Source organism: Vipera berus, assembly GCF_964194415.1.
Source record: "Vipera berus genome assembly, chromosome: 3".
NCBI lineage: Eukaryota > Metazoa > Chordata > Lepidosauria > Squamata > Viperidae > Vipera > Vipera berus.
Window position 1 is genome coordinate 84,965,177 of NC_138204.1, and position 20,831 is coordinate 84,986,007.

Below are 20,831 nucleotides of genomic sequence, written 5' to 3' on the forward strand. Positions count from 1 at the left end.
TGCTACTACTGAGCTTGCATTTTAAACATGTGACATCAAACTAATTGCAGACTGTCAAGCTTTGCGAGTCAGGCAAACTGAGAAGGAAAGCCACACTGGTCTGCCACTCCAGGGCCACTTCAGGCTGAGGTATACCCTGGCCCAAATGCTGTGCTAACTGGATCATACTACAGTATTGTGTAAGCTTGTGATCCACCCACTGTTGCAACACCTTTACTATTTGTTCTGCAGAAAACAGAGTGCCTTAAATGTTCTAAGTCCACAGTGCAGGATTGAGAGACAGACAGACACACACACACACACACACAGAAAGAGAGACATAGAGCAAGAGAGTGAGAGAGAGCTCTATATTCTTCATAGCTATTCTAAACCCAAGGACACACTAGTCAGGGTATGATTGTTATAAAACAGGAAAGATTTGGTCTTCATTTCTCAATATACTTTTACAAAGTGTGTGCATCTGTGTGTGTGAGACTCTTGTCTGCAGAGAGAGGTCTGCAACCTCCAAGCACTGAATGAGGCGAGAACTTGTACTATTTCATCAACACAGGTTTTTCTTCCATAAAATTCTTCTTGAAAGTTCGAGAATAAATAGGGCACATGTGGTTTATTGCTAGCTAATGTAATTGTTTTTTTGCTGTCTGATGAAAGAAACTTCAACTCTCGCTTTCACTTGCACTTCTCCTTCTATTCCAACCACATCATGAGTCTGAGATCTGTATCACTAGTTGGGATCTCTAGACATCTGCTGAGGAAAACATTGTTCCCTAGACATTCTAACAATCCTTTATTTCTCGACAATCACTCCCTGTTCAGTACTTAAGCAATAATGAATAAAGGGAAGATCCTTTCTTTGCTTTGTCCATTAAATAGGATTAAAAGACCACTTTAGCGCCTCTTAGATGAAAAGCAAACATTTCATCTTAGACCAAATATAGGCTTGCATAAACAAAAGGCTTGATTGTATGAAGATTGTGCTACCTGTTTTGCACTCGTTGAAGGAAGCTACTATTAGTTGTATTTGCACTGACACAGAATAAAAATATGAACTCTGAAGCCGCTTGATTTTAAGGCTATTATGATCTGTAAAACATTTTGAATGCAAAAGATTGAAAGTGAGATGATTTCATGCAAAAGATTAGAAAATGTAACAGCTTTTATTAAAGGTAGATACACATCTGAGATTAATGTACAGACAGAAATGGATTTCTGTTTTTTTTTACTATTAAAACAGGCATTCTCTGTTAAAACATGGTAAAATTATATATTAAAAGTTGCATTAAGTCCTATCAGGTGAAACAGGCACCATCCAATAATGATCAAGGCAAGACATATGAGTAAATTCCAAAATGGAAGGAAAGGTTATTATTTAACCACCAAAATGCAATCTGAATTGATTTGCCATATATTGCATAGGTGCAATGAGAATTCTTAATGCTATTTTCAAAATGTGCTTAAATTAGAAAGTTAAATATCTGATTTGCATTATTATTCTGATTAGATTTTAGTAATATTAAACAAACGTTCTGTTCTGACCACTTAGATCCTTCACATTATGATTGGACATTATTAAAAATTAAATGAGGCCCTTAAACAAGGTTCCTCAATCTGCAGCTTCCTCAATCTGTACTTCATTTTCTATGATGTATAATCAGCATAGTATGTTCAACTCAACTTAACCATTGAAAATGTCAGTAAGGGATTGTGGAAAGTGGGAATTCAATACATCAGGAGAATGTGAGGAAGGGTGGATTAGAATTGAGAAGAGCAGGAGGAAATTGGTTAGAGTTTGCAGATGAATCAGAATTAAAATGAAAAACAAGAAGAGGAAGAGAGTAATGTGAGTAATGAATCTGTTATACGAGAGCACAACAGTGCTGTGACTTGCCCATTTTTTTACCTGTTAAAGAAGGTTCTTCTGTTCCATCACTTGCTAAGTGGCCATCAAGTTGACCATTAAAGGTAGAACAGCTCAAACTTTCTTCCTGTTCTTTCAGTGACATGGAATTTTTGTACAGTGGCTTGTTTATGTTGTCTCCAAAAGTTTTTGTCTGTGAAACTGTGCATGTCTGATTGGATGGCTGATAGACCTGGCTAGAAGGACCCACCGGATGATAAAGAGGTGTCTCAATTTTTCTTTCTTCATCTTCACTGTCATCGCTGATGACAACAAGTTCCGCATGGATAATCCCATCATATCCACAGATTTTTTTATTTAGTTCATCATCATCCACATGTTGGTATCCCATGAAAATCATTGTAACTGGTTCTTCTGTATCATCCACATAACATGGCATCGCTTGGACCACGCTATAATTATCCTCACTCTCTAGTGTTACTGGAGAAGAGTTTCTGATCTTCTTATCTTGGCACTCCTTTATCTTTTGATAAGGCTGAGCAGTTTCTTGTGTAGCTTCTCTTTGAGAAGCTACACAAGAAGATACTAGCTTATTTTGAGGACTAACCTGTAGGGGCCTTCCTAACTGTTGACTAACTGGACAATGAGCGTTTTGCTGGCAGCTCTTTGAAGTATCTAGACCATCTTTTTTAATATCATGCCACTTATCCTTATCAACAAGTTCATTAGAAAAATTGTCAAGGTGGCCGATCTTATTCTGGAAATTATCTTTTCCACCATTTGCCTCTTGGATGAATTTATTCTTTTGAGGTGTTCTGGGTCTGCAAAACTGGTTGGCATATACTGGCTCATGATATTCAGTGGGAGACTTGGATTGTTTCTCAGTTGCTTGTCGTAAGATATCCTCCACTTCAATTGGGGCAAGGTCATCCACATCATCATTCTTTATGCTCCCATTGGCACACACTGCATAGACAGACTTTCTGCCATCGTCATACACTTTGACTCCTGCTCCTTTAAATTCTTCTGAAGGAAGGGGTATTGTTGACAAAACTGTACTCTCACCAGTCTTCATGTCTTTTTTTACTTTAATTTCCATAGCAAACAATGCTGTAGGGAAAGAAGCAAGCAACCTTTTAAAAGGTAATTAGCTAATGATATTGTCAAATGACACAGCAAAATCCAATCCACTTTAATCCTTTATTTGCTTATGCCTAGTGGACAGAATCTTGTCGAACTAAAGCTATAACTTTCTAATCTAAAGATATCGATATATCCGGAGACATTCTAGGCTGTGGCTAGAACCTCTTCCCCCTTCTGTATCCAGCTCAGGATTGCACAGTGTCTTAATCTTGCCCTTTTTCTGGGAAAGCTCTCTGTTGCCAACAGTGTCCTCCACTGCTCCTCCAGGTGCATATTGCATTACAAATAAACAACTTAAAAATCTATAGGAGATAACAGTAGACCTGTGTGCCAGCAAAGTAGGCTGAATAATTTCAAGCCTTGTGTGTGGGGAATTTACCCTACCCCAGTTAGCTCTTTACTTACAATTCTTTTTCTCCATATAGGAAGTAAGTTACAGTATGCTAAGACAAAAACTGCTAGGAAGTGGAAAGGAGTCAACACTAGGGAAAGATTGAGCACTTTCATCCAATCTACCTGGTTTTTCCAGTTTATGTCACACAAAATTTGATTTCAAATTTTGAAATTTGAAATTTCAAAGTTCAAAATTTGATTTCAGCCAAGAGGACATTGAGGAAGTAAACATAAGGCACATTTTCTCCTTATTCCTCCTTACCATGCATTAAAGATTAGAATAAGGTAGCGCAGATGGCTTTGTTTGCATTGTAGAAATCTCAGTATAATACAATGTGACTTTATATAGGCTCAATTTTATTGTAATAAAATTGAGCCTATACATATAGGCATCTGGTAGAAGCCATGATGGCATCACGTGTATTATGGTGTAAACATATAAATAGTGCAATTTCACAAATGACAAATCTCATATCATGTTGCCAGTGATGAAATGACATATATATTTGCTCTTCTTGCCTTCCCTGAGGATGCCCCTGTTATAGTTCTGTGATACAGTGTTGATGGTCAAATTTAAAATGATGTGTGTTTGTGTGTGTGAGCTTTGTTAACAATTTAAATGAGAACATGAGTCAGCTTCGCAAAGAAATCTATGCAAGTTAACATGCCAAACATTTACCAGTAAATCTGTTTATCTAAAACACTATAAATCTTTTGTGATCCATCAATTACCAGGAAATAGAAAACCTTTTTTTCCCCAAGAGCTATAATTTGGTGGCCCATCTCCTGCCAAAAAAAATGGCGTTCAGTCTGAAGCTTCTGCAATTATCACTAGCTACTTGCAGTGTGTCCCTGATTTTCTCAAGTGAATCTCTTCCAGATGTGCTGGATTACAACTCTCAGAATTTTAATTCATGCTGGTTGATCTTCTGGAAGTTGTAATCCAATGTATCTAGAAGATACCAGTGGCTGGAGAAAACCAAATGCAGATAATAGAGGACTAGACAGTCATATTCAACTCTCAGAAGTGGTTGGAAAGCAGCCTGCAATCGTTTTAACTCCTTCCAATCTGAAAAAAATAAAATAAAAAAACAAGAAGAGGAAACCTGCCTTGGCCTGATCTGCTGCCATTCCTACAGCAACAAAAATCCCCTTCCCCATTACACACACACACACACACACACACACACACACACACACACACACACACACACACGACAATTTCATAGCCTAATGCTTTTCATGACAACTCTTTGTGGTGAAAAGAGGAGACAAACTGACACAACATTTCTTAGTTTCATCCCTGTTCTTTTGCTTAGGCTGCTAAAGTTGAACTAGTTAGTGCCAGCTTCATCATATGTGAGCTAAGAATAAATCTGAGATCTCCAGCATTAAATATATGTTTGGAAAATGTGAACTTGTTTCACAGTGAAGCAGAATCCACATGTGGAAACTCATCAGTTTAAGCCCTCCCAAGTCATAATTTCCCTTAATGTGGTTACATGGAACGGAATGCATCTAGAAGGGCACCGAGTTAGATAATGCTGGTTATGAACTTACGAAATAATAACCAGCAACAACCATGTGTGCTGCTTTTATGACACTTAGGTTGTTTTCAAAAGGTAAGACCATACTCATGGGTTTTCTTTGAATTGGACTGTTAATCTGTACCTTTTCGATTTTCTTCTTCATCATCTGTTTGCAGAGGGCCTGCCTTTTTAAGTGCAGAAGGTCTGAAAGGTTTCGGAAGGTCTGGTATGTTGGCATATATATAGTCAACTGGCTCTATAAAAATGGATAGTTAATTAGTACATATATCACTTCGGCTTTTGCATAAAATAATTTGATAAGTATAAGAGAAACATACCTTCTGTAGTCTCTACTCTTTCCACTTTCACGGACTAAAAAAAAAAGTAACAAAGAATTCTGTGATTTTTCCCATCATTTAAAGAATTACAATACAATTGATTATTACTTTCTTTAGGTTAATTGATATAAGCCCGTGGTGGCGAACCAATGGCACGCGTGCCACAGGTGGCATGCAGAGCCCTTTCTGTGGGCACGCGCCCCGTCGCCCCAGTCCTAGGCCTTCAGCTGGGTTTTATAAAACCTTTTCACTTTAGGCCTATGCCGCAGTGTGCAAAAAAAAAGGTTCAATCAATCAATCAATCAATCAATTTCAACTTCTCGCAGGGAAAAAAAGATTTGCAAAGTTGGAATTGATTGATTGAACTTTTTAATCCCACCCAGTCTGCCTTTACCACCACAGCCACGCCCACCCAATGGACCATGCCCACCCAAGGGGTCACACACACCCAATGGCCCACGCCCACCCGGCACCCAATGATACGTAAGTGGGTTTTGGCTTGCAGTTTGGGCACTCGGTCTCTAAAAGGTTTGCCATCACTGATGTAACCAATTCCATGTGGTGACTCAGGAATATATCCCATGGCATAGTTTTCAATAAATGTGTGTAAGATGTCAGCTTTAAAAGTAATTGGGATTGAAAAATAATTTCTATAAAACAGAGAGGAGCAATAGTTTGGTACCCAAGGGTCATGTTTTAATAGGAAGTGAGGGAGGGGGACGAAGGCTGAAAAGTGAGTGGGACCATATTTTTGGAGACGAAAATTTCCTGTGTCCTTGCCGCAATTATATGGGCTGTTTTATTGCGTTTTTAAAAAAATTGTTCACAAACTTAGTATCTTACATTATTGTGTGTATAGTTGGGAAAAAGAAAGGGGAAGGGAATCATTACCAAAAAAAAATGGCAAAGAATTCACAAAGTGGAAAGAAGCAAAACAGTAAAAAGCCTAAACTTTCTCAGAGCCAGGCTGTTATTATAAAAATCCAGATCAGCTCTAGAAATCAAGGTTTCTCTCTTCCCAAAAGGGAGCAAGCATTTCCTTGGGTATTAAAATGATTACAAAACCTTTTTAAATCATGGGTGTCAAACTCGATTGAGTCAGGTGACGTATCGTGACGTTTTGCAACGTTTTTTTGCCTTTGCGCATGACGGATCCAGTTTGACACCCCTGTTGTCATGGTTCCGATTAATGAGACAGTTCAAACAAAATTCAAGCATTGTTTATCTAAAAAGTCTTAATAATGAAACAAAACATCGGCACTCATGGAGGGATGCCAGAATCTGAAATCTCCTCCCCTAGCCCATCGTATCATACACAATTCCCACCCTTATTTACATGTCATTAATCACATTGTCCAATTAGTTTTACATAGGAAGTTTAAGTGGTAAATGTGTTTGTCATTTCCAGTCAATAACACGTTTTTTCCTCCATGTCTCTGTACTACTATATTCTCAATAAAGCTGAGAAATTTCCACACTGTACCAATTGCATAATACTGTATTTGAGTTTCAGAAGAAGCTTCTGTGTTTGTTCAGACTTCTTCCCCTGAAGGATGAATAAATATACATCATTCTTTTTCTTTCTTTGGGGGTTTGGAGAGAGCAAGGGAACATACTCAAATGTTCTTAACTTTTAGGTAATATACAGTTATTAGTTAAGGTCAAATAATTTCATGTTGTAATACTACTTCGGTGCATACCACAAAGTACAATTATATGCTGCTACAGGGTTAAAATAGAAATTTAGGGGGAAAAATCTTATAACGTGGAACAGATTTGGCAGTGCTAAAAATCCAGGCTTGGTAATATAACTCAATTGATCCTGACATTTACTTTGTGTACAGTATCTGATCCTGAGCTTCACTTTTGTAAATTTTTTGGTAGTATTAATTTCTAGTGCTGTGCATCAGATTGTAGCCTTGAATATTTCCTTCCTTTCATCCCTGTGCCTACCTTAAAGTTCATTTGTTATTTTTGACAGATCAATTGACTGTATCAGCGGCAACAGGATTTCAAAATTAGATGCTGACCTTTATAATATCTTCTGTGGTCCTTTCAACAGATTTAAGTTTCTTCAAAATGGCTTTTTCTTTTACCGAGATTGTCAATTCTTCTTTCTCAAGATCCTCAATTTCTTGCTCAAGCCTGCATAGATGTAATATTAGGTAGACCCCAGATTAACAGTAATGAATACATGACAGAGAACCATTTTTTTTCTCAATTTGGCACTTGCTGGAGATCAACTCCTAGAATTTGAAGGCTTTGGAAATTGTGGGAACTGCACTCCCAACTCAGAAAAAGTCTGTTCCAGAATCAGGATTGCCCCAAGGTAATTCATTGCCTGCTTCCATGTACAATATCCATGTACAATATCAGGAGCCATGGTGGCCCAATGGTTAGAGTGCAGTATTGCAGGCTAATTCAACTCACTGCCAGTGGTTTGATCCCGACTGGCTCAAGGTTGACTCAGCCTTCCATTCTTCTGAAGTCAGTAAAATGAGGAGCCAGATTGTTGGGGGGGGGGGGCAAAATGCTGACTCTGTAAACCACTTAGAAAGGGCTGTAAAGCATTGTGAAGCAGTATATAAGTCTAAGTGCTATTGCTATCTACACAAATTAGGAACCCCTGTATCCTGTTATTCTCTCCAGTTAGTTTGCATTAATGTCTCTTTCTCAGGATCAAGAGCCGTGGTGGTGCAGTGGTTAGAATGGAGTATTGCAGGCTAATTATGCTGACTGCCAGCAGTTTGATTCTCACCAGTTCAAAGTTAGGGTTAGGCTCAGCCTTCCATCCTTCCAAAGTTGATAAAATGAGGACCCAGATTGTTAGGGGCAATGTGCTGGCTTTGTAAATTGCTTAGAGAGGGCTGTAAAGCACTGGGAAGCGGTATATAAGTCTCAGTGCTATCGCTGTATCTAGCTGAACTAGCATTTCAAACTTTAACAGGACATCACCGTGCCATGTTTAATGGCAAACAGAGTTTGGAGGAAAAGTGGTGGTAGGCTACTGTCACTATCCTTCCACCTCATCTACCAACTTTTACTGCAGGAAGCAGACACCTTATTCTGCAAAGTGGCTAGGTGGACTCCGCTTGAACATGAGGTTGATTCAAAACTTATTTGCCTGAATCAGAAGCAGGCAACCTTTTGGTGCCAGAACCTGCACCGAATACAGGTAGTCCTCGAGTTATGGCCCCAAATGAGCCCAAAATTTATGTTGCTAAGCGAAACATTTGATAAGCGGGTTTGCCCTATTTTACATTTTTTCTTGCCACAGTTAAGTGAATCACTGCAGCTGTTAAATTAGGAACACCGTTGTTAAGTGAATCTGGCTTTCCCATTGACTTTGCTTGCCAGAAGGTCACAAAAGGGTTCACCTCACCCTGGGACCTCACCGTCATAAATGCGAATCCAGGTGTCAAGCATCTGAATGTAAATCACATGACCGTGGGGATACTGCAGTAGACATAAGTGTGAAAAATAGTCACAAATCACTATTTTCAGTGCCATGGTAACTTCAAATGGTCACTAAATGAACTGTTTTAAGTCGAGGACTACCTGTATTTTTAAGGCAGCCAAAGACCACAATGGATGGGGGAAGAAGTAAAATAGCCTAAGCCGTGTCATATATCTGGTCCTAATACAGATTTTTTATTTTTTCCTTTGACTGAGAAGAAAGTTTGACAGGTAATCTTCATTTTTTTTAACAATACAATTTTCATGCATATCCTCAAATGGTAGAAAAACTTTTGACAGTGATTTTTTGACTGAGAAAAAGTTGGGGAAACAGATGAAACTCTCGTTAGTTAGATTGCCCAAATCCAGCACTCGTTCATATGGAGAAGCTGTGACAGACAAACCCTGCTTTGTTTATAGCTATGACACTAGTAATGCTTCTTTTGTTGCTGTTATTGTTGCATACTGAATATTGTTGCATATTGATTGGTTCAGCTGCTGGCCCAAAGGAAACACAGAGAATGTGATTTGGCTTTGTGTTCGCTCATTAGCTGCAACATAGGCGGTTTCCCACTTTCAGGAATTCTTGGCACCTGGGATTCTCCTCACTTTTGGAAGCAAAGGCATGCGGCAGCTTGCTGCAGTGTCCTTGCAACCAAAGCAGCAGCTTTGCAGAGCCCCGGAAGAGGGCTGGGTAGGCTTTGTCCTCGTCTACAGCACCCCCCCCCACCCCTCCCTCCAACATGGCTAAGTCAACACAAGAGCTAAGAGGAGGGCAGGGCACCGGTTAGCCTCTTAAAATATTATTTTAGTCACAGGGTAAAATAATATAGGCTTAAGCAGGAGAGCAGAAGATGAGGGCAATAACGAGAACTCTAGGCTGTGGTGAAAAATACTGGTGGCAATTCAGAAGGAAAAAAAATTGGTAGATTACTGCAATGCCCTCTGCATGGGGCTGCCCTGGAAGACCACCCAGAAACTTCAAGTGGTCCAGATGGCAGCGGTGCGCACAGTAATGGGGCCCCTAGGATTGCCTGTGTGATACTTCTGTTGTGTAAGTTGCACTGGCTCTCGGTTTCTTGATGGGTGCAATTCAAGGTGTAGGGCCAGGCTATCTGCTGAATGTCCTTTCCTGAAGGACATCTAACTCATCTCACAGATCAGATAGGGTGGGATATGCTCCTGGTCCCTTCCCCCAACTATTGTCATATAATGGGAGCCAGGAGCATGCCTTTTCTGTGGTAATCCCTGCCCTATGGAAATCTGTTAAACAAAATCTCAGCCCACATCTCAATATTATCTTCTAAGGATCTGAACTAATGAGGAATTTTCCAGAAATGGACCAAGGTGATGGAAGGAAATATTTTCCACTTTATATTCTGGACAGTCCCTTTTGTATGCCAGCACTGTAGAAAAACTTGACGTAAAAAATATACATTTCTTTGCGCCATTGAGGCGTTGTCTTGGAACTGAATTGCTTTTATTTGGCATGGGCCTGAACATTTGTTTTCAGCTACCAACGTTTATCTGAAAATGGATTATTGGATGGAGAGTGTCAGTGTAAACCTGATTTGCACTGGTGACATATTCTACCAGAATTAGAATTGGTTGGTATTTATCTTATTAAAATATGCTCATAGAGCACAGAACACAGTAAAATCAATACTGAATTGTGTGTTATGTCTTGTGCTCTGTTCTCAAGCCTCACATTCCATTTGCTCTGTGATGATATAGACCAGGGGTAGGCAACCTCGGCTCTTTTATGACTCCTGGACTTCAACTCCCAGAATTCCTGAGTCAGCATATCTGACTCAGGAATTCTGGGAGTTGAAGTCCAGGAGTCACAAAAGAGCCGAGGTTGCCTACCCCTGATATAGACCTAGGAGTGTAGTGGATGCCTGGCAACCTTTTTGATTTAAACCTGATGACATTTTGCTACGAATCAGTTGATATCTATTCCAATAAAAGGCATACTGTAAATATACACCAAAACAAAACCATTCCAGAATAGAGAATAGTTTGGAATACATTTGCGTGTGAAAGGTCAAGATCAAACTAAAAGGAAATATGGGCTAAATACCAGAGGTTAGCAAACCAATGTTTCCAGATGTTTTGGATTTCAATTAGCAAATGGCCCATAGAAATGCACCTTGAGAGTTGTAATCTAAAACATAAAAAGGGTACTACGCCTCTACTCTTACATTAATCAAAAACACAGCTATCAGTTCTCTAAGAACAATGGATTTTCCTGGAGTTGTTTTCTACCCAATAGTCTGGGAAAAGGAGAGAAGAATACATAGGGTTTTTTATATAATTCAAAGGTATTAGCCAGAACTTAAAGCACAGAACAGACTATCTGGGATATCCAAGATCTGTTTTTTTACATTAATTCCCATTAATTTAACCCAGAATGGCTAGTGGCTATAGATTATAAGAGCTGTAATTTAAAGTAAAAGACTTTTTATTCCAAGCAGGAGAGGACTCATCAAATTTGGGTACCAGGAAAAAATTGTGTGTTATTAAACAGAGATAATGACCTATTACCACAAACTAGGTTAAGGTTGAGGTGCTTTTTAGTCACATTTTCTGACTTCTGAAAGGAAAACAAATTAAGGAAAATTCAAGATCCTGGCATTGGAGTAAAAAAAAAACCCCACTGTTTATAGATGGGATATCTATACCAGTCAGCAGAACAGATTAGAAATTTTATTATTATTGGGAATACTGTTCTGTTTTGCTTTTTCTACCTTGGTGGTGGGAAGTTTGTTTCAGCTACAATTCAGTTTTTTAATGTTAAGCAATTCCAATTCCAATTTAAACCAAGACAGCTTTTAAAGCTAAAAATGATCTCCAGGAAAATAAGTTCCTGCAGGTTCTCTTAAATGTCTTAAGTGGTTTCAAATACTATTACCTTCAAGACTGGAAATCCCCTTTAAAACTCAAGACTGGCTGTCTGCAGTAAAATATGGCTCCAAATATTATGTTTTTAAAAATAGAAGCAGGTTAGTGAACTTTTGAATGATAGCTTCACCTGCTTTAGAATTACATGACTAAGAAAACTTCCCATGTTGGTTTGATAGTGGACTATTTTTTTCAATGGGGCTATAAATCTCCTTCCCTTATGGGATATCTTTATTCAAGAGACAATAGAGGACTTGTTGTTATGGAAATGTGACACCAGTTATAATTCCAAGTGGCCTTTTATTTAAATAATCTTAATACTGGATCACTTTTAGTAAAATTAGATCAAATGTCTTACCATCACCTAGGCTGATGGTATATTTGCCACACAAAGATTTGGATACTGCAATAGTACCAAGGTAAAATTTAGGCAACATATTCTATTGGTTTATCATTTTTATGTGGGGTCTCATTTTGATCTGGCCTTAGTTAGCCTTAGCAGATCTAATTTTGTAAAGTTTTTGCTGTCTCTTTACTATCGGATTTTTTAATATTAGCTATCCAACTGATGATTAAGCTAATAATTAGGAAAGATTGAAGCTTTTAATATTTTGTCAATAATTGACCAGTGCTTAACATTTTCTGTTTATTTTTTTCTGCATTGCCTAGTGCAGGGGTAGGCAACCTCAGCTCTTTTATGACTTGTGGACTTCAACTCCCAGAATTCCTCAGCCAGCATGGCTCAGCTTGGAAACCTCTCCCCTTCCCCTCAGCATGGCTGGCTCAGGAATTCTGGGAGTTGAAGTCCACGGGTCATAAAGCGGCCTAGACCTAGGCCAGGGGTAGGCAACCTTGGCTCTTTTATGACTGGTGGACTTCAACTCCCCAGAATTCCTGAGCCAGCATGGCTCAGCTTGGAAACCTCTCCCTTTCCCCTCAGCATGGCTGGCTCAGGAATTCTGGGAGTTGAAGTCCATGAGTCATAAAAGAGCCGAGGTTGCCTACCCCTGGCCTAGTGTAATAACTGTAGTTCTTTTTATACTCTGTTCTGTTTCATGTTAGATGTCTTGACTGTAAAGTTAGTATTATTATTAAATAGCTGGCCCAACAAATATTAATCCTGTTAGGAAAAAACAAATATTCTTCTGATCCCAAGGGCTTATATTGTTAAACACCAATAAGGAAGAAAATGTAAGTTGTACCTGAGAATATTTTGTTCCAGTTTCTTAATTCGGTGTTGATCTTCTCGATGTTGGTTTTGCATTTCTTTTTGTTCTTCTGGAGTAAGGGTGCTTAATCCATCCCAGAGCCATTTCTCACGCAGAGCTTTTTTCTATAGATATATTTAAAAATTCTGGTTAAGAATTTCATCTATCATACTTTTAGCACATATTGTCATCATGGCTAGATGTCAGTTCTGTCCTGTAGAATAAGCAGATGAATGGTATCATTTGTTATCATTATCAAGTTCAAGTTACTCAAGTTCCATGAACTAATTTGTTATCTCCTTTTCTTACCTCTTCCCCATCCGTAGGAGGCAGGAACAGCTGGACAGGCATAATCTTATTTCATTTCTATATTCCTTGGTGGAGCAGTGGGCTAATGCCTCCTTAAGTGACACCAGCTGCCTGCAATTAGTGCAGGTTCGCATCCCACCAGGCTCAAGGTTGACTCAGCCTTCCATCCTTCCGAGGTAGGTAAAATCAGGACCCAGATTGTTGGGGGCAATAAGCTGACTTTGTAATAATGCCGCTTAGGGGGTGTGTGAAAGCCCTAATAAGCAGGCATATACATAGAATGAAGGCTACTGCTAAGCTTGTAAGCCGCCCTGAGTCTTCGGAGAAGGGCAGGATATAAATGGGATTAAAATAAAAAATAAATAAAAATAAATAAATAAATTTAGGTAGCCCTTGACTTACAACAGTTCATTTAGTGACCATTCAAAGTTACAGCATCACTGAAAAAGTGATTTATGGCCGTTTTTCACACTTACGACCGTTGCAGTGTCCCAGGGTCACGTGGTCACCTTTTGTGACCTTCTGACAAGCACAGTCAACGCGGAAGCCAGATTCACTTAAAAGCCATGTTACTAACTTAACAATTGCAGTGATTGACAACTGTGGCAAGCAAGGTGGTAAAATGGGCCTTAACTCCCTTAACAAATGTCTTGCTTGGCAACAGAAATGTTGGACTCAGTTGTGATGGTAAGTTAAGGGTTACTTGTAATTTTCTACCGTTTTGGTGTGATGGTCATAAGCAAACTACCATGTGAAGTTTCTGGGGGGAAAACCGATCGTTTTGTTTAGCTGGAGAATGGAGCCTGGCCAAGAATGCCAGACCATTTTTTTCTAATGAATTCTGATACAAATAGCTCAATCAATTCCACTAGGTACAATGAAGCAACCTGTGGAGTGGGAACCTGTAGATTTTCAGATCTTGCTGAACTATAAATTTCTGAGGACTCAGCCAGCACAGCTAATGCTGGGAGCTGCAAGTCGTCAAAGCAATGGGAATCACAGGTTCCCTTTCCTCTTGCAACATGCTGACCTGTGCATTTGTAAGGATCAAAGATGAGACGATAGCAAAGGGAGGAAGACTGTTTCGTGTTAATCACGAGCGCTTCAAGAACAATGCATCTGCGTGAGCTCAAAATAATTATGCCAAAAGCTGAGTGATGAGAAACGCAGCAAAATTAATCTGAAAGAAGTGGAGGAGGGGAAAATATAAATCAGAAAAGCAATGGGAAAGAGTAAGGTGTCTGAAGAAAGACAAAACGCATATGATATATGTCTCATACCTTTCATCAATCATCCCTTGAACTGGCTCAACAGGAAATGTAATGTATTTGGGTTGGAGATAAAATGCAATCTATATATTATCTCATTCATGTTTAGGTGAATTCTAATGTATACATGGAAGCAGGTGAGAAACATGTCTGAACTCTGTGTTATGCAGTGCCTTCTTAAATATCATGGCATCCTGCAATATAGTACACAAAAGAGAAGTTACTAATACTGAGTGATAAGCTAAGGCATTCAGAATGATATGAATGGCAGAAGGCTACATTTGCCTTGCTCAGATCACATTCCACTTCACTGTTATTACTGCCATTAAGACCTCATGCATGCATGGGATGTGTGCAGTCCCCCAAGCTAGCCAGAAGCAAAGAATTCCTGTAATAGTTCTTCCGCAAACCATCATTCCATAAACTGAAATAAATCTTGCCTGGGGTTAGCCGTGTTTCTGGTGTTCTGTATTATATTTTAAAGAAACATTTAAAGCAAAAATATCTTAGCCTCCTTTGAGACTCTACCTCCTGCTGAATTTTTTTTTATTACTGATCAGCTATTTAGCTTTGGTGTGAAAAATGTTATTTTTGGTTGGAAAAAGTGATAGGATAAAGGGGTGCAAAAATAGAGCTTCATACTTTTATAGGTTCATAATTCATATGGTGGAACTAATAGATTAACGGCTTTTCAAAGTGTATTCTGTGGAACTCCAAGGTTCCTTGAGAATTTGGTTCTGTGAGAGATTAAGGACCAATAGACAAATCCCCCAAATAAAGCCAATTTTCTATCAGTAGATCTTTGCTTTCTGATCAGTGGCCTGGGATTCTTTTTTAAACTAAAGATTATATTGTATATCTGCCCAGAAATTAAGGAGGTGTACGACACCTCCTTGAAAGTTTGTGCTTGGCATATATTTGCTATGTGGCAATCCAAAGAGGGCCTTTTAAATATTGATTTTGATTTCTGTTCATTTATGATTGATATTAAATCCAATTAACTGGCAAAATTAACTTATCTTCTTGTTCACCAAACTTTAGGATAAATTTAAGCTGCTAGGGACGCAGTGGCTCAGTGGGTTAGGACGCTGAGCTTGTCAATCAGAAGGTCAGCAGTTTGGCGGGTTGAATCCCGAGTGCCGCGTAACAGAGTGAGTGCCTGTTACTCGTCCCAGCTTCTGCCAACCTAGCAGTTCGAAAGCACGTAAAAATGCAAGTAGAAAAATAGGGACCACTACGGTGGGAAGGTAACAGCGTTCCGTGCGCCTTTGGCGTCTAGTCATGCCGGCCACATGACCACGCAGATGTCCTCGGACAAACGCTGGCTCTTCGGCTTTGAAACAGAGATGAGCACCGGCCCCTAGAGTCGGAAACGACTAGCACGCATGTGCGGGGGAACCTTTACATTTATCTTTTACCTAAGCTGCTATGTCAGCTAGTATGCTTCTGTCTTGGTCTTTAATTTTTATCCTTTTGCACAGTTCTAACTTCTGAACTTAGTGTTGTTTATTGCTGTTTTATCTGCTCAGGGATTTCTTTTAATGAAACATGGACTTGAATAGTTACAAATAAAATATATTGGATGATATGTTTTTATTTTGCAAGTGTCTTGTCCTCAGTCCGGTGAAATTTTCTTAGGAGGTTTTGTTTTTAACTAAAGGGCCTGACCTGAGGTTATGGATAGCTAGCAGAGCTCACCTTTCCTGATTGGTCATTCATTGTTTCTTGCCCTTCCCATCCATACAGGAAAGGGAAGCCACATTAGCTGGGTCCTTTCTTCACATTATCTTCTTTGATCCTTTCTTTTTTTCTCATCATATTAGCATCATAGCTCTGATATCACACTAATAAAAACAGTGGGGAACAAGATGTTGTTTGTAACATTTTCAGATCAGTGGAACACATGTGGCACCACAATAAGCCAACATTTTTGTGGGTGGCCAAGAGTTTTAATTCTTAAAACTGTCCCTTTCAGATTTATTGTTGACATTTCATATGGACCCATGGAAATGAATCATCAAATCTGTCATCAACCTCAGTCTTTATCTTAGAACCAATCCATCCCTTCCTGTCATGATACAATGCACAATGGACACGTTAATGCCACATCATGCAGGAAAGATCATATGAATTTTACATGCTTCTGGCTTCCATCCAGAACACACCACACAATCTGTTTTTTGTAACCAGGCTCTAAATTATAACTACATTTGTCCTGACCCACTTGAAGAGATGGCCAGAAAATGGAATTAACCCAAGCTTCGGGGAGACTATGAACAATCCACCAAATGAGATTAACAGACAAATCAATATAGTCAAACTGATATTCAAGAGAACCTGTTAAAGACAGATTACAGAAACAGAACAAAACACGTCATCTATAGCACACAGCTCAAATCACTGAAATGCATAATTTAAAAGACTCTGTACTTTCTCAGGTATTGTGTGGCAGGAGTATTTATACACAATTAAGCATCCAACCTGAAGCAGATTCTCACAAGTATCAAGATTTAACAAGACAGTGATACCAACATAGAAATCAGACCTTTAACAAACTCATATTTACAGAGCCTTGGTGGAGCAGTGGGCTAATGCCTCCTTAAGTAACACCAGCTGCCTGCAATTATTACAGGTTCGCATCCCACCAGGCTCAAGGTTAACTCAGCCTTCCATCCTTCCGAGGTAGGTAAAATGAGGACCCAGATTGTTGGGGGCAATTAAGCTGACTTTGTAATAATGCCGCTTGGGGGGGGGGCAAAAGCCCTAATAAGCAGGCATATACATAGAATGAAGGCTATTGCTAAGCACATTTAATTTGTGCTTAGATTGTAAGCCGCCGTGAGTCTTCGGAGAAGGGCGGGATATAAATGGGATTAAAATAATAATAATAAAAAAATATCACCCCTTTAAGCCAACAACACTATCACAGGTCTCAACATAAGATTAGAGAAAGTGTGTGTGAAAGTGTGTCTAATGTGATACCGTATATGTCATTATATGCTAGTAATGCTTCTCTGGATTTACATTAAGAAAATAAGCCAAATTTTGTGTAACAGGATTAATGGACACAAAATCTGACATCAGAACTCAACGCAAGATAAAGTAATAGCAAATTACCTCAACTTCCTAGGGCAGGGGTCAGCAACCTGAAACAGTGAAAGAGCCACTCAGAACCTCACAAAAGGAAAAACTGGGAACCGCAAAAAAATGTGTGTGCATGCGTGTACATGCATGCATGCGCAGAATAGGGTTTGACTGAAGAGTGGAGCCAAGGCAAGATATGCACCTACCCTGCATATTTGAATTGATTGCTTGAACTTTTTTAGTCCCACTTTTTTTTTTTGGACTACACATAGCAAAGGACTGGGAGCTGCAGGAGACGGCTGAAAGAGCCGCATGCGGCTCTGGAGCCATGGGTTGCAGACCTGTGTCCTAGGGCATTCCATAGCTGTTTGGGGGGGGGGAGGAACTTTACACAATTAACAAGAGACTGTTGAACTTGCATACATAGAAATCTATCTTAGAAAGTCTCAATAGACACAATGGGTTTTTAAAAGATTACTACAAGTGTTTTTTTTTTATTGAAAAGTTTTAAAATACATTTTCCCTTTAACAATCCCCCCCTCCCCCTCCCCTACCTATCCCTCCCTACCCCTCCCCCCTTCCCCCCCCCCCCCCCCCGACTTCCCAGAGCTAAGTACAGGGTATAAAAACAGAAAACAATCATAAACATCCATATGCTAACAACAATAAACTCTTAAATCTATCGCTCTCTAGCTCATATAAGATAACTACAAACAATATTAATATTACATATAAAAAGAAAGAAAAAGAAAAAAAGAAAGGAAGATTTATTCAAATGCTAAATGAAACTTTTTAGTCCCATATTTCTTCTGGATATATTCAATCCATTTTTTCCACTCCATAATATAGCGTTCTTGCGAGTGATCTTTCAAAGAAGCCGAAATCTTTGCCATTTCTGCCAGGTCAGAAACCTTTAAAGTCCATTCCTCTATAGTCGGCAATTCCTCCTTCTTCCAATACTGGCCTATTAGAAGTCTTGCTGCTGTAATTAAATTCAACATCAACTTAGTGTCCACAACAGTAGCCTCTGTAATTATACCCAGCAAAAAGAATTGCGGACAAAACTTTATCTTCTGCTTGAAGATCTTCTGCATGTTCCACCAAATTTTTATCCAAAAAGCCTTAACCTTTTTACAAGTCCACCATATATGAAAAAATGTTGCATCTTCATCACCGCACCTCCAGCATTTGGGCTGATAATTCGGATACATACTTGCCAGCTTTTTAGGATCTAAATGCCACCTATAAAACATTTTATAAAAGTTCTCTCTTAAATTTTGAGCTTGTGTAAATTTTACGTTCCTCACCCAAATCTTTTCCCACGTGTCCATTGTAATAACTTCTTGGATATTTTGAGCCCATTTTATCATACAATCTTTAACCAGTTCTGTTTCTGAGTCAATTTCTATCAATGCAAGATATATCCGTTTGATATGTGCTGGACCCTGATTTCTAATTTGCTTTATCAGATTTTCATCAGTCATTGTAAAACCAGTTTTCTGATCTTCTTTCCACCTGGCCCGTAGCTGGATATATTGAAACCAAGTTTGAATAATCTTCTCATCTCGCAAGAGGCTGTACGGTTTCAGACACCAAACATTTCTTTCCAGGCTTAAAATCTCCTTATACGTAGTCACATCATGTTTAAAACCAACATTTATATTTTCTATTGCGTGTTTTGGGATTGCCCACAATGGTATCTTACAATCTAGCTTATGTCTATACTTCTTCCAAACTCTCAACAATGCCTGTCTTAAAATATGCACTTTAAACACATTATCTACCTTCTTATCATACAACAAATATGCATGCCAGCCAAACAACAAGTCGTGGCCCTCAAGATTTAATAATCTCTCTTGTGTCAAATTGATCCAATCACTTATTCCTGCTAACGCAGCAGCTTCATAATATAATTTAAGATTGGGCATTTTAAGACCACCTCTTTCACGAGTGTCCTGCATAATCTTAAGTTTAACCCGTGGCCTTTTCCCTGCCCAGACAAATTTGTTGATACCTCGCTGCCATTCCTCCAGATTAGAATCTTTCTTAAGAACCGGTATCATTTGAAATAAGAATAAAAATTTAGGCAGGACATTCATTTTCACTGCTGCAATTCGCCCCAGCAAAGACAGTTGCAATTTTTCCCAGCTCCCCATTTCTTTTTGAATTTTCCCCCATAATCTTTCATAGTTATTTTTATATAACTTTGTATTAGAGGGTGACAAGAAGACCCCCAAATATTTGACCCTCTTGACAATCTCAAATCCAGTTAATCCTTCTAAAAGGGCCTTTTGCGATGCTGTCATATTTTTGGCCAGAATTTTAGTTTTTTGTGCATTAACTTTAAATCCAGAAACCTTCCCATATTGCATTATTATCTCCATCAGGTCCACAACAGAGTTCTCCGGCTGGGTCACCGTAACAACCAGATCATCTGCGAACGCTCTCAATCTATAATCCTGATCTCTAATTTGTATACCCTTAATTCTTTCCGAGTTCCGTATTTTTATCAATAATATCTCCAATGTTGACTTCCGGTGGCGGCGCGGCGCCGAAGACAGCCTTCCCGGGCTGCCCGCGGCTCAGCTGTTTGTTTTTTCGCCCGAAACAGCGCCGATCAGCTGTTCGGACGAAATTGAAGCCCCCTCCTCGGGAGAAGAGGAGGGGGTGAGGCCCCAGGTAGGGGTAGAGTTCTCCGGGGCCGCCTGAGCTTGGAGCTTGGGCGGCTGAAGGATTGAACTCCCCTGAAGCCTGGGTCGCTCCCAGCTGGCCGGCGTCTCTGCTCCGAACTTCTTGGAGCAGAGCCAGGCGTCTGCGAACCATCCCTGCCTGAAGAAAGGACTATGATTTAAAGGAGCAGGCAGAGCGGTACAAGAGGCAAAGGTGAAGAGGATTATTTTACTATACTCTCTAGCTTGTTGGACTTTTTAAACTTTAAGTGAAAGTGCGTCATAATTGAGGACTAAAAGATGGCGGCGAAACCTCCCCCTAAAACTCTTCGGAGCGGTGGATCCTCGCCGGGGCAACAATCATCACTACAGGCGTTGCACCCTCCTGAAGCGCTGACATCGCAGGACTTACGAGATGCTCTGGATAAACTTTTGGAATCAATCAATCAATCAATGGGTGATAAATTTGCACAGATGGAGGAGAAATTGGAGAAATTGGAGGAGAGAATGGAAGAGAGGATGGAACAGAAGTTCAGCGTGATGAAGGTAGACATTTTGTCTTCAGTGCATAAAGTGGCGGAATGTGTGGAAGAATTAGATGAAAAAATGGATGATCTGGCTCAAAGGAATGCTATATTAGAAGTTAAAGCACGGGAGAATGAAAATGTAAGAGAC

At 39.5% G+C, this 20,831-nt stretch overlaps 1 protein-coding gene across 1 annotated transcript in view; it reads right to left on the minus strand.

Moving 5' to 3' along the window:
- The window catches only part of PALMD (palmdelphin), a 51,489-nt gene that overhangs the window by 8,202 nt on the left and 22,456 nt on the right, over positions 1 to 20,831 (minus strand). The window contains exons 3-7 of the mRNA XM_081322294.1: positions 12,821 to 12,951; positions 7,292 to 7,406; positions 5,262 to 5,295; positions 5,066 to 5,179; positions 1,901 to 2,968 (exon numbers count right to left, since the gene is read on the minus strand). Coding sequence (XP_081178420.1) covers positions 1,901 to 2,968; positions 5,066 to 5,179; positions 5,262 to 5,295; positions 7,292 to 7,406; positions 12,821 to 12,951 — 1,462 coding nt within the window. The remainder of the gene's footprint in view (positions 1 to 1,900; positions 2,969 to 5,065; positions 5,180 to 5,261; positions 5,296 to 7,291; positions 7,407 to 12,820; positions 12,952 to 20,831) is intronic.